At 34.2% G+C, this 13,530-nt stretch overlaps 1 protein-coding gene across 2 annotated transcripts in view; it reads left to right on the forward strand.

The window, feature by feature from the left end:
* Window positions 1–236: 236 nt before the first annotated feature.
* UBL3 (ubiquitin like 3) overlaps window positions 237–13,530 on the forward strand; it is a 78,573-nt gene continuing 65,279 nt past the window's right edge. Inside the window, exons 1-2 of one of the 2 annotated variants that reach the window (XM_074303558.1) lie at window positions 244–377; window positions 575–1,569. In XM_074303558.1, coding sequence (XP_074159659.1) covers window positions 1,543–1,569 — 27 coding nt within the window. In that variant the 5' untranslated portion in view covers window positions 244–377; window positions 575–1,542. Of the gene's footprint in view, window positions 1,570–13,530 lie in introns of both variants that reach the window. The other variant, XM_074303557.1, reaches the window with a different exon arrangement.

The following is a 13,530-nucleotide window of genomic DNA, read 5'->3' on the forward strand; positions in this document are numbered from 1 at the left end:
TCCTGGTGGTGTTTTAATAACATGGGAGCCGCCCGAAGGCCAAAGCGAGCAGCTGAGCAGTCCCAGAAGCAGGGAGCTTTTCTGTCCTAATAGCCACTGCTAGGGTCAGGGGTGGCTAGTGAGTCTGGCGAGGAAGACTTCGTCAAGTGCGCCCCCTCCGGAACGGGAACTACAATTCCCGTGATGCTAGAGGGTGGTCTCCGTCATGACGCACTCAGTGTTGGTGGTTGGGAGGGAGGGGGGGCAGTCAGAGGGAGGGAGGAGGGGAAGGGGAGGCGGAGTGGGTCGGCAGAACTCTTCTCGGTGTTCCCTACTCTAGAAACAGGCAGCCGCCGCCGCCGCCGCCGCCCGCCGGAGCCGCCATGTTGGTTTGAGAGGCGATGACAGGAGGTGGCTGCTGCGTCTCGAGCTGAAAAGTGGAGGCGCAGCAGCAGCAGCAGCAGCTGGGGGAGGAGGAGGAGGAGGAGGACGGCGCAGAGAAAAACCGGAACCGGGCTGTAGAGGGGGGAGAAGTGCTGCTCCCAGCGGCGTCCGGCCTTGATCCACCTAACTGAGGACTGAAGGGACGGGGGAGGTGCGGAGAGTAGACGTGCACGGAAAAGAGAGAGAGAAAGAAGAAAAGAGTCCTGAGAAGCAGGAGACGATGACTCCCAAGACTCCGCTTGGCTGCTGCTGCTGTTGCTGCCAGTGGGCGACCACCACGGCCGCTTAATCCTCCCGGGAGTGCGGGGGTTTCCTGTCCCGCCCGGCCCGGCCCAGTCCGGCTCGGTCCGGCCCCCTCCTCGCTCCCACCTTTTCCCCTCCCCCACCTCTCTCCTCCCCCTGGGCTTTCGTTTTTGCCACTCACAAGTTAAAGGTTCTTTCTGAATCCCCCACCCCCACCCCTATCCCTCTAGCCCCTGGAGTGAAAGTTGAGCTGCTGAGTCTCTCCCTCGCCCCCAACCCGAGATATTCCAACCTTCCCCTACCCCACCCCCCACCCCCAGGGTTTTTCCATCTCCAAGTCTCCCTGTCCGGGAGTTGTGCGCGTTTCTGGGTGCTCTGGGACTGGTCCGGCTCTCCTGCTATTTCTTCCTCTGCATGTGTATCTGCATAGTTATCTATGTACACATCGGGACATTTTTTTCTCCTGCTTAATGAGGACTTGACTCGGGAGCCACTGTGAATCATTCTCTGGGCTGGGAAAGGAGGAAGGAAGATTTAACCCCCTCCCACCCCACTTCATGTCCATGTCTCATTCGGCTTGGTCTACCTGGCACGGTTGGTACTGTTGCTGCTCCTGCTGCTGACAGGGATCTGCTGCCATCTCTGGAGTTTTGCTCTTGACACAGAGACAATTCCTGTGGATTTTGTTTTCTTTCTTTCTTTCTTTTTTTTTTTTTTTATCAGAACCTCAAGCAGTCCAACAATCTTTTTCTTATAACAAGTTTCTTTTGAAAGCACATTGCCAACTTTAAGTCAAAATTGGTAAAGGAGCTATTTCTGTGGCTTGAAGATCTCTGTATTTTTATTTACTCATCAGGATATTTATCAAACAGCAAGATGTCCAGTAATGTTCCGGCTGATATGGTAAGTGAAGAATGTATTGTTATTTGTTTAAGATGTTATTTTGGTTTTATTTACTTAAGGAAGGGTGTTGAGTGCAAAAGAGATATTTGATGAAAATAGTTGGGAAATCACAGCGTCTGGTGATTTAGAGCACTAAAGTTGCAGCCCATGATTTTCCCCCCTTTCTACCGGTGTTTTTGTTTGTTAGAATCATAAAAAATTGGAGAAGTAGGAGTGTTAGTAGAAAATAAGTGATCTTCCTATTTCCTCTAGAACAAGATACAATTAAGATACAATTCTTTATAAGATACAATTCTTTACCTTAATGCTTCTGAAATTGTCAATGATACCAGGTAGAACTGGAGAATTGATGTTTATTTCATGTACTGCTTAGAAATTGATCATTTAGAAAAATCTCGCCTTTATAACACAGTAAGATCATTAATGCAGTAGCTGCAAACTTGACATTTTCCAAGGACGGTGAAGTACTATTACTTGGTTAAAATTATATTATGATCTGTATTATAGTTGTAGTTAGTTATCTTCCTCCTCCACCCCCCCTCCCAGTTTACTGCCTAATATGTGTCTGTACAAGAAAAATGTTATTAAGGAAATCTCACCAAATAAGACAATCATTATGTTAGAAATTTGCATCAGTTTTCCACGACTTCCTGTAACTGTATCAAATGTTAGATATTATTAACATCCTTAGACTTAAAAAACAAATCACACATTATTGAATTTCGTTATATGTTTAATATTTGAAACAAAAATACTCTTTATTAATGCTTTTGTATCTTAAAGGTTAAGCTTGTGACTTTGTTGATTAGAATGTAAGCTTACAATGTGGGTTTATGGTGTGAAATTATATGCCGCTTGAAATGATAAAGGCTAGTATGGTAAAAAAGCATAAAGATGAATCATCTATTTAAAATAGATTTATAGTTAATATAGATGACATTAATAACCTTGCCTTTTGATACATGGTAGCTTTTAGTTGTTTATTGTATAGAAAATGAAGAGCCAAGAGATAAATGATTACACAGCAATAAACTGCATTGGCAGTTTTTTTAAATGGAAAGAAAAAATTATTTAGAACATGTCGACATGTTGAACTCTTATCTTGATTTTTTTATTTAATTTGATGTATAAATGCAGAATAAATGTAAATTCCTGCTTTAGTTGACCTCAGATGGAAACAGTTTCTTCTCAAAAAAGTCCTTGTATTCTCCTTTAATTTCTCTTCCAACACCATTCACACATCCTAAACTCACAGATGACAAAAGCCATTTTCTCTAATTGAGGATGCCAGGGCATGTTATCTTTCACTCTCCTGAAGTTGACTAGAGGGGTCTCTAGGTAGTGCTGTTTAATGCTTTTTTCTCTTGTTTAGTGGTGAGTAATCTGATAGTCCAGAGAGTATTAGAACTCCAGCTAAAAGATTTGTCTTTAATATTACCATTAATATTATTGTTATTAATAATACTGTTATTTAGTATTAAAAGCCCCACATTTTTTGTCCCAAAAGCTATATTGAAATAACATGCAAGCAAAATAATGTTTCTATTATCTAGGCCTGGTATTTCAGTTGGAGAAAAACTGGAATGTGCGTAGCATCATGTACAATATTGTCCCTGTTACAAATGACTGTTTTCTGGTCAGAGATAGGGAATGGAAGCCACAGATCAAGTACTGGAATTTGGAAGGAACACTATGAAGTTTTTTATTTACTTTTCTGCTGCATTGCTACATCTGTTTTTTAACATTTGTAAATTAAACTGTACAATTTTATCTTCTTTAGATTGATATTATTGTAAGGCCTTGGTGTTCTTTAGTGCTTTGAGATCCTTTGATTAAAAGGAATGTGCAACCAGGGCAAAGCAGTGTTATGTAATATGCACATAACACCTTGATATAGATGTTTCTGAATAGGTACTGTGATCTAGCCCAAATTAACTTGTTCAGAAGTTTTTTTCTAATTGTTTTTAGGGATCTTGAGATTTTACTGTCAGTGAAAGCTGTTAACATTCTCTTTGTAGTTAGAAACATAGTATATTATTTAAATGCATTATTTAATTTAACTTTAGCCCAAGATTCACAATCCAGGTTACTTTTTGAAATCATATGTAAATATTGGTTAGAAGTTGTAGGTTGATTACTTCCAGATTTGCTAGACTTGTTGGATGAATAATTTACTCCCAGTTTATATTTACATTGATTATTCAAAAGCAATGGAAGCTGTTTTCACACATTTTCTGTTAGAGACTCTAAAATTAAAAGCTAAAACTATACCTCAGAAGCTAAGTTGTTTTATTGCAACAAAATTCCTAAATTGATTAGTATGTATATGCTACATTCCAGTAAGCTTTTAAGCATGTATCACACAGGTGAATTAGCACACTTCAGTTTCATTTGGCCAAATTTCAAGAATTCCAAATATATAAAATTCTAATATTAAGGCAACATTATTATTATTCTCTTACATTATTGTAGTGAGTGCTTATTGTTTAAGACAATACACTTTTGGGGACAGGGTGGAGCTATGGAGCTTTTTGTTTCTATCAGTGATAATTCATTCTTAAAGTTCAGTAGTCATTGTTAAATCTGCTGATCTTCTAAAAGTTATAATTGTAACTTTGAGATTTTAAAATACATTTAAGTCTTGATTTTGTATTTTTATAAAATTTTGTGATTAATCTAGTTTTAATTTTTAAAAAATATTTTTTTTGGCTCACTCCATGGTATACCCATTTTCCAGCACAAATTGGAGATGGTTTCTAGAACTAGATTTGTGATCCTGTGGATAACTGGGGGTGGGGAGGAGGCTGGTCATTTTTAATGTTGTTTTGGCACTTTTAACATCATTGGCACTACCTATTTTATCTTAGTATTATATGAAATATTTCAAGCCATTTATCTCATGACAAACAACTTTAAAATGTATTCAATTATTCCCACTTTACATATGCAAACAGATTTTAGGATCTTTATGCTAATTTGATAAGAATTACTTTTATAATTTTATCAATATTTATGTAATGTTTTTGGTTACTGGCTTCATTGATTAAGAAAGTTCTAGCACTTTTAAGTTAAATGCTGAAAAGTGGGCAAAGTAGCTTTTAAAAATTTTTGATAATAGCTTTATATTTTCAAAATACATGCAAAGACAGTTTTCAACTTTCACCCTTGAAAAACTGTTCAAAAATTTTCTCTTCCCTTCCCACTATCTTCCTCTCTTAGACAGCAAGTAATCCAGTATAGATAGGTTAAACATGTGCAATTCTTCAAACATAAGCAACTTATTTTTGAAAAGAATTTGAATTAAACATAAAAATCAATATAATAATTTTGGAAATGAATCATAAAAGTATACCATATTTTATTTAATTCAACCAAACAACAGTTCTTAGTGAATGAATTTAATGTTTCATTCTGGTTGTTCTTAATGATAGCTTGAATTATTTTGATGACTGTAGGTCTTGTCAGCATAAGACTATTTACTATCTGTCAGAAAGAATGACTGTGGTGTAGACAGGAACAAAGTCCATATTTCTGGAGTGGTGGGAGTTCTCCAGCAAAACAATTATTTGTATTTTCAAGCAGATGGTTTTGTGCACTCTTTTTCAATTATTGAGTGGATCACTGGACTACAATCCCATTTTTTGGAGGGGGGAATTAGATGATGCAAATCTGTCCCCTTAAAGATCTTTCTGTAAAATAATACCTTTTTGTCTACAAGAGGAACTGAGCATTGATGAAAGAATTCTGGGAAATTATTTTTATGTCTTTAATGAAAAGTTCCATATAGTGTCATTTTTGTTATTAATAGCTAGGCAGTGTAACAAAATTCTGTTTTCCATGTTAACTCTGAAGTGATATAATATGAGATTAATTTGAATTTATAGTACTATTTGGGGCCTTATGCTTTTATTTCTTAAAATTGTCAATTTTGGTTATATTTCTGTTTTGTATATAGAAGAAATAATTGGAGCCCTCTGCTGGACAAAATGTTATTACTGTGTAAATGAACAAATCTGAAATCAATAGTATTTTTTTGGATAAAATATCTGAACCTAAAATATATTTAAAATAGGATGTTGTTAGACATTAATTATCTTTTAAATTTCTTTTCTAAAGCATAGTTAAAAACAGTTCATCCAGAGTATATATGAAGAAAATATCAGTTCATTTGTATTAAAAACTTGTGATCTGTCGAATAGGACATTTTTTACATACTCAACTAGCCATGCTAATTAAGAGGGATCTAAAAGTTCCTTTTTTTTCTTCTCCCCTCCCCATTTCAAGCTCTAAAGTTTTAGGATAGACTAAGCACTGCCGATAAATATAGGTAGATAAACATTAATAAATATTTGTTAATATAATTGCTTATAGTTTTAATCTTTTCATAATGTTTAAAGTTTTAAGAACATTTTCTATATTTTGGATTGTTATAAGTAAAAGAGTCGTTAAATTAATTCCTCAGTAACAGTTTCAATTTAAGCAAATTGCTAATGGTGGCATGACTAGTGAGTATTGCAGCTGAAGACTAGAATCCAAGACATCTAAGTAGAGTGCTCTCTTTGGGTTCTAGTCATTTTAAATAGCTGAGTTATTTAGAGAACTAGAGACTTAAGTACTCAACTTAAAAAATAACAACAACAACATTTTGTATAGAAAGTTATACTGGGCATAATTTCCTAATGATTCAGGATTATAATTAGGAACATCAATTATTTTACTGATCAGTTATATGTATGTTACATGTTATACCTTCAGGGCTGTTAGTGGATAGAATTATTTGTTCCTATGTAAAATGGTTTCAGAATACATGCTTTTTGAAATTATGAATCTTCTTTTTATAATTTTTTTCTTTCCCTTCCTTTGGTATTCATTACTTCTACTGCTTTGTTAGCATGTTTTCCTATGGTAGCAGCTCTCATATAAAATTTGTTATTTCTGAATCTTCTGTGGACTTCAAATTATAACTAAGTTTGCATTAAAAATAAGAAGAAATAAGTTCTAAGCTCCTATAAGTGGATGAGGATTAAGATTTAAATATATTTGAGATTCTGGGGGCTTGTTATCATTATTATTAGAAGTTTTTGTTGTCTGCTAGCAGAATTTTGAATAGTTAAGATATAGTTTGTATTTTTGATGGGAAAATAGGCTGATTTTTATCAAAAGTTGGTTTCTTTTTTTAAAAATCAGATTTAACTTATTAGAACATTGAATTCCTTTCATCTTGCATTTCTTAATACTTCAGTAACTTGGATTTAATCAGTATGTATATTCCTGCCATCTAGGCAGATCATAGCTTCTTATAATTTAATAAAAGATCTTTGAGAATTACTGAAGCCAACTTGGTTATGAATGCCTTTTTAGGCTTAGTTTAACTGGTACCTAATGTCCAATATATTGGGCTTATTTTTTTATCTCTCTACATCTATAGCTATATCTATGACACCGAAGTTTGTTTTTAACAGAAGAATTTCTTTTCCTTCTCTGTACTGTGTTGGGATTTCCTTCTCTCATACTCTTCCATTGGCTGGATTACTCGATAAAATTCCTGCTCTGTCTCTGATTCTTATGTTGTTAGTATAGAATCTGTTGTGACCTAATTGGTAACAGGAAGTAGAGGAAAGAGGTAAGGATAAATTCCATAAGTGATCTTTCTTCATCCCAAAATATGAATGCTTACCTAGCTCCCAAAATCATTGTTTCTTGTTCTTGTTTCAGTATTTAGACATATATCCGTTTATATCTTGACCTATCTTAATATTTAATGGAGAACGATTATTCCTATCTGTAATTACACTGTAGAAATGCCGAATAGCCTGATTATCTCCTGAAATTTAGGTAAATTTTAATTTAGTACTTTCATATAGTGAGACCTATACACTATACAGTTAAGTATCTTTGACTTTATTTTTCCACACAGGATCTAAGTAAAAAAAAAAAGAGAAGAGAGAGAGGGAGAGATAGTGAAAGAGAAGGGAGAATAAGTGGTTCTTGGCAGGAAGGGGCTATAAGAGAGAATGTTTTAATAATATTCCCTCTTGGATACAAAAAGCTATCCCCTATCCCCCCCCAAAACACACACACACACACACACACATCAAAAAACCCTCTAAAAGATGTGTGGGAGATAACATTTTGTTTAGTGGTTGGGCTGGAGGAGAAACCTTGGTCAGAAGCTGCAGGTGGTGTCAGTAAAAAGGAATTTGGCAATCTGGTCCCTGAGACTGGGGCAAGAAGAAAGAAGCTTCCTAGAACTAAAAAGCTTTCCTAATTTATGTAGCTAGAGACTATGAGTTTTTAGTCTCATCTTGTACAAGTCTATTCCAGAACATGGGGCTTATAAAATCATAAAATGTGTTTGGAACATGGGAACAGTGAGGAGTGGGGAAATCTTTATAGCTGGTAAAGGAGATAATCAAGCATCAGTCTTCAAGCATTTTTGGTACTTTCTATGCTAAGTGATAGTTACAAAGAAAGGTAGAACCAGTCCTGACTCTTAAGGAGCCTAGATTCTAATGGGAGAAACAATATGTAAAAACTTATGTATATAGGACATATGTGTTTATGTATACATCTACATACATATGTGTGTGTGTGTGTGTGTATATATATATATATATATATATATATATATATATATATATATATATATATGTATATAAAATTGGTGTATTTATTAAACTCATGTGACAGTGGGTCTTCCACTTTAGAATTATAAAGTTATTTTCCAGTAAAAAAACATTATTCAATTTGCACAAACATTTTACAGACATTTATGCAGTGAACTAGCTGCTGAATTGGGTTGACCTGTAAAGAATTATAGAAAATATAAAAAGAATGGTTTGATATGGGAAAGATGGATAGGTTGTGATTTTTCAGTAAGTACATTGATGAGATTATAGATTTGAGTGTGTGTGTGTGGGGGTGGGTGAAGGAGGGAGGTGGCAGCTAGATAGTATAGTAGATAAAACACTGGCCCTGAAGTCAAGAGGACCTGAGTTCAAATAGAGCCTCAGATACTTAATATATCCTAACTGTGAGACCACAGGCAAGTCACTTAAGCCCAATTACCTTGCCAAAAGAAAAATTAAGATTTGAATGGAAAAGATTTTTAAAGACTAAGGCAGTTTTGCTTCTCATCTAATTATCATCTAGAAAAGTATAAGTTTTTAACATCCTTTTTAAAAATCAGAACCATTCCTTTGACTGAAGGAAATGCTAAATTTCAGTTATAAGTTAGTACAAGTAAAGATGTAATTTTTACCCCCTCCCGTCTGAGTTCAAGGATTCCTTGAAATCTGTCTGTGGAGCTTAGATTAGAATCCTTGGAATAGAGAAATTAGAAAATAATGTGTTAAAATTCTACATAAGGTTTTGGGAGGTAGAGTGAGGAAAGCTCCTTATTAACTGGATGGTAATAGAAAAGATTTAATTGAAAACATAAATTGTTGCTTTAGGTTGTAAAAGATGAATAGGATTTCCAGCAGCTAGATGGTGTACTGAGTAGAATATCAGCCCTCGATTCAGGAAAACTCATCTTCTAGAGATTAAATCCAGTCTTAGATAGTAGTTGTGTTGCCTCAGTTTCCTCATTTGTAAAACAAGCTGCAGAAGGAAATGGTAAACCAATATCTTTGCCAAGAAAACTCCAAATGATAAAAGGTTGAATGCAATTGAAAAATGACTCAACAACAAACTATAGGGATTTCAAAAAGTAAAAATAGGAAACATGAGCAAAGACAGCACAAAATGGAATATATGTGGAAATAGTGTGTGAATAGAACAGTTTAGTTAGAATGTAATCCATATGGAGAGGGAGTAATGTAAGATGAGGTTTAGTAGTATTAGAGGATCACATGTGATAGCTTCAGATTACATTTGGTTCAGATAGTTCCAGTTTTTAATTGGTATTAGACTATAAGCTCTAAGAAATCAAGAACTGTACTGTCTCTTCTGAATTTGTTTTTTCCTTACCTCTGCACATAGTAAATACTTACTAACGTTGTTAACTTGCTGTTTATATTGAGTTTTGTGTGCAGTTTGCTAAAACTTGGATAAAAACATTGAATTTTGTAAAGATAAACTTTTGATTGTTGATTTTTAAAAAAGATAATTTAATATACTTTAGAATAATAGGGTGTTAGGGCATGAATACACTATAGATTCTGTCTATCCTAGCTTCTTTATTTTACAGATGAATGAGCCAAAGTCCAGAGAGATTCTCTACAAGTTAAAGGCAGAGCCAGTACTAGAACACAAGTGTCTGACTGTCACCAAATCATTTCACTTAACCATTGGTATAGTGATTTTTGAGATTAAAAATATTGTCATTAAATTTGTTTTTCTAAATGAATTTGATATATATTTTTAAAAATATCACTTGAGAGACAATGATAAAAACAGATTATTATTTTTTTGCTTTATTTCATTGTATTATGAAAGCTGGTTTCTTTTTTTCTTGTGAAATTGGCTTGTTTGAACAATTGTAAATAATGATCTCCCTACTAAAATGAAGACAGATTTTATTTAGAGTTTAACATCTTTTGTGAAATTAAAATCTACTTCATATTCCTTATTTGCAGTAGGCATAAAATTCCAGTTAGGTATATTTTTGATCTTTGAAGGTCTGCTGTATCACATATAATCATTTATGATAGGAAAAAACCAAACTGGTTTCTTTTATATTTTCCCAGTTTTAAGATTGGCATAGTATCCTTACATTTAGTGCTAGATTATTGATTAGATATTTACCACTTAATACTGTCTGTTGGCTTGAGCACCTATATATACATAAGTGCTATATGAAAGTTAGTATAATGGATTATAGATAAGGAATGAATTTAAAATGTTAATAATTTTCAAAAGGGATCTGAATACAGAGATTATAGGATTATAATAATTCCTAGGAAAAGTGGCAGTGACACGATTAGAAATAAAGAGAAGCTTGCTATCTTCTATTTTTTTTTTTAAGTAGCATAAACAGTATTTTTAAAATATTTCTATTTTTACTGTTTTGGACAGTTTAGTTTCTGTGATAATTTTAAAGGAAGAACAACCGAAAGATTATTTCTATACATCATTTAAATATGATTCTGAAAGTTTTATACCAGGATTTAAACTTGTTTTGCTTGTGACTCCTTTTTGCAGAGAAATTTTGGTATATTAAATAGGTTTACAAATCAAACATTTACTAATAATAGATAATAATTTCACAACACTCCACATTCAGTTTTGCAACCCCAAAAGGGATCACAACCCACAGTTTAAGAAGCTTTGTGATGCTACATATTTTTGTAATTCATATTTTATTATTATAATTAGTTTCTTTAGGTTAAAGTAAAGTGCTAATGAAGCTGAGGTTGCTTTTTAGTTCTCATGTATGCATTTAGCTTAACACTACACAGTCATAGATTGTACTCCTAATTCTAGTCAGTTTTTTCTTAAATGGATGCTAGTAGTTGAACCCAGGCGGGAATTGTTAGATAGTGCCATCATGAAGTCAGCAAGCAATTATTAAGATCTAATGTGTGCCAGGTATTGTACAAAGTGCTGAGACCATAAAGAAGGCTAAAAAAAAGCCCTTTCTTTCAAGGAATTCATGTTCTCATTGGAGAGAGAACATAAAAAACTGCCTACAAGACACACACAAGCCAAATTAGAAGTAATCCCTAACAGAGGGCACAAACAAAAAGAGTACAGGGGAAAGACTTTTTGTAGATGGTGGGATTTTAGCACAGAGGAAATCAGGAGGCAAGGGCAGGAAGAGGAAGAGCATCCCTGGCATGGGAGATAGCCAGCCAGTGAAAATGTATGAAGTGTCTTGTTCAAGGGATAGGGGGAGGGAAAGCTACCGTTTCTGGACTGTCAAGTATGTGTAAAGGATTAGAGTGAAAGAAGACTAGAAAGAGAGAAAGGGGCTCAGGTAGATTATAAATGGCTTTAAGAACCAGAGAAGTTTATTTTTGATTTTAGAGGTAATAAGAGAGCCACTAAAGTTTATTGAGTAGGGGGATGAAGTGGTCAGACCTATACTTTAGGAAGATCCCTCATTCAAATAAGTGAAGGATATACTGAGAAGGTTATTACAATCTTACCCTTGGAAGATTGTCAGTGTCATAGTATGTTGCAAAAGAAGAAATAACAGGACTTGGAAAAAGATTGGATTTGAATTTGGGGGAGAGGGGGACAAAAGAAAGTTAAGGAGTGGAGGATTCCTCATTTTTGATAATAATAGAGAAGTTAGGAAAAGGTGAGCATTATTAGTTCACTTTGGGACATGTTGACTTTAAGAAGTGTCATGAAGCATGTAGTTCAAGATATTCAATAGGCTATTTGAAGATATGAGACTGGCAGTCAGGAGAAGGGTTAGGGCTGGATAAACAGATCTAAAAATCAGAATGTGGATAATACTTGAATCTATGGAAGCTAATAAGGTTATCAAGTGAAATATTGTAGAGGAAGAAGAGGATCCAAGACAGAACTTTGGAGTAAGCTCCTCACAACTTTGATGAATATCCTGCCAAAGAGACTATAAAGGAACAGTTAGATAGAACCAAGAAAGCAATGTCACAAAAACCTAGCGAGAAGAAAGTATCAAAAAGACTGCTGATAGTGTCAAAGGCTACAGATGGACTCTGAGGGAAGATTGAAACCATGCTTATTAGTAAATTGCATAAATTTTAGTTCATGGGTCTTGTGACATTTCTTGGGTTTACTAAATTAAAATAGTTTTACTGATACTTTTATACATCAGATGTCTTTTTTTTTTTCTCCCTATTTCTCTGCTATGATCTAAACATCTGATTATGTTGGATAAATAATGTGTACAATTTTACAATACTGTATAATTACAATAATATGTTCATTTTGATCAGTTTTCTATTCCTCTTAATCTAAGCTTTAAATTTCATCATCTGATTAGTGACTTGGAAATTCCTTTCTTCCTTGCGTATTATGATCGTTGCTAGGGATAGCCATAGGTGCACTTATTGGTAAAGTATTGTCAACAGCAACATACCTTGACACTGAAGAGGTGTAACTTGTTTGAAGAGATATATTCTTCGAATCTTTTACAAAAATAGATTAATTACTTCATACAGAGATTTTCAAGTAGGGATATCATTATTTAATTTTAAAATTTATATCTTGTTTTTATATCATTAATTCTCAAAAAAATTTCTTCTCCTATCCACATTATTTGTGACAAATATTGTTTAAAAAAGGAAAAGGGGAAACAGCCTAACACATTAACTATGTCTAATATTAATTCTCTAATTCTTCATTGAAGCATTTTCTCACTTATTCTCCAGGGTCCAAATTAGTCTTTATAAATATATAGTATTCAGGTTGTCTATCTCTTTTTCTTCCCCATTTACAATATTGTCATTGTTTGCAATTTTGCTTATTTTCTCTGAATTCTTCATATTCATTGTCTCCTTAAGTGCAGCAATATTCCATTGTATCCTAGTACTATGGTTTGTTGATCCATGTTTTGGACGGTGCCCTTTCCTCTTAGTTCTTTGCTACAACAAAAGTACTACAAAAGAATCTTTTGTTATATGTGAGATTTTCCTTTCTGTTTTTGATTTTCTTGGCATAAATACTTAGAGAGGTAGAATCTCTCAATCAAAAGATTTGGACATATTAATAATTTTAAAAACATATTTAAATTGCTTTTCGGAGCATTAGTCTAATTCAGAGCTCCAGCAACAGTATATTAGTATGCTTGTCTTCCTGCAGCCCAGGAGGGTTTACTTTTAAAGAGGAGTTCCCTAGTGTATTTTAGTATTGATTTACAGAACATTTACATAATAAATATGTATAAGGTTGGAGAGGGGAAGTTAACTGAAAAGAAGTTTTGAGTCAGCTAATTGAAGATCAAGGAATATAAAACATCTTTAAATAATTGCAAAAACTGTTTATGAAATTGTATACAATATACTTTTTATGATGTCTGATTTTTTT

Source organism: Sminthopsis crassicaudata, chromosome 3 (assembly GCF_048593235.1).
Source record: "Sminthopsis crassicaudata isolate SCR6 chromosome 3, ASM4859323v1, whole genome shotgun sequence".
Lineage (NCBI taxonomy): Eukaryota > Metazoa > Chordata > Mammalia > Dasyuromorphia > Dasyuridae > Sminthopsis > Sminthopsis crassicaudata.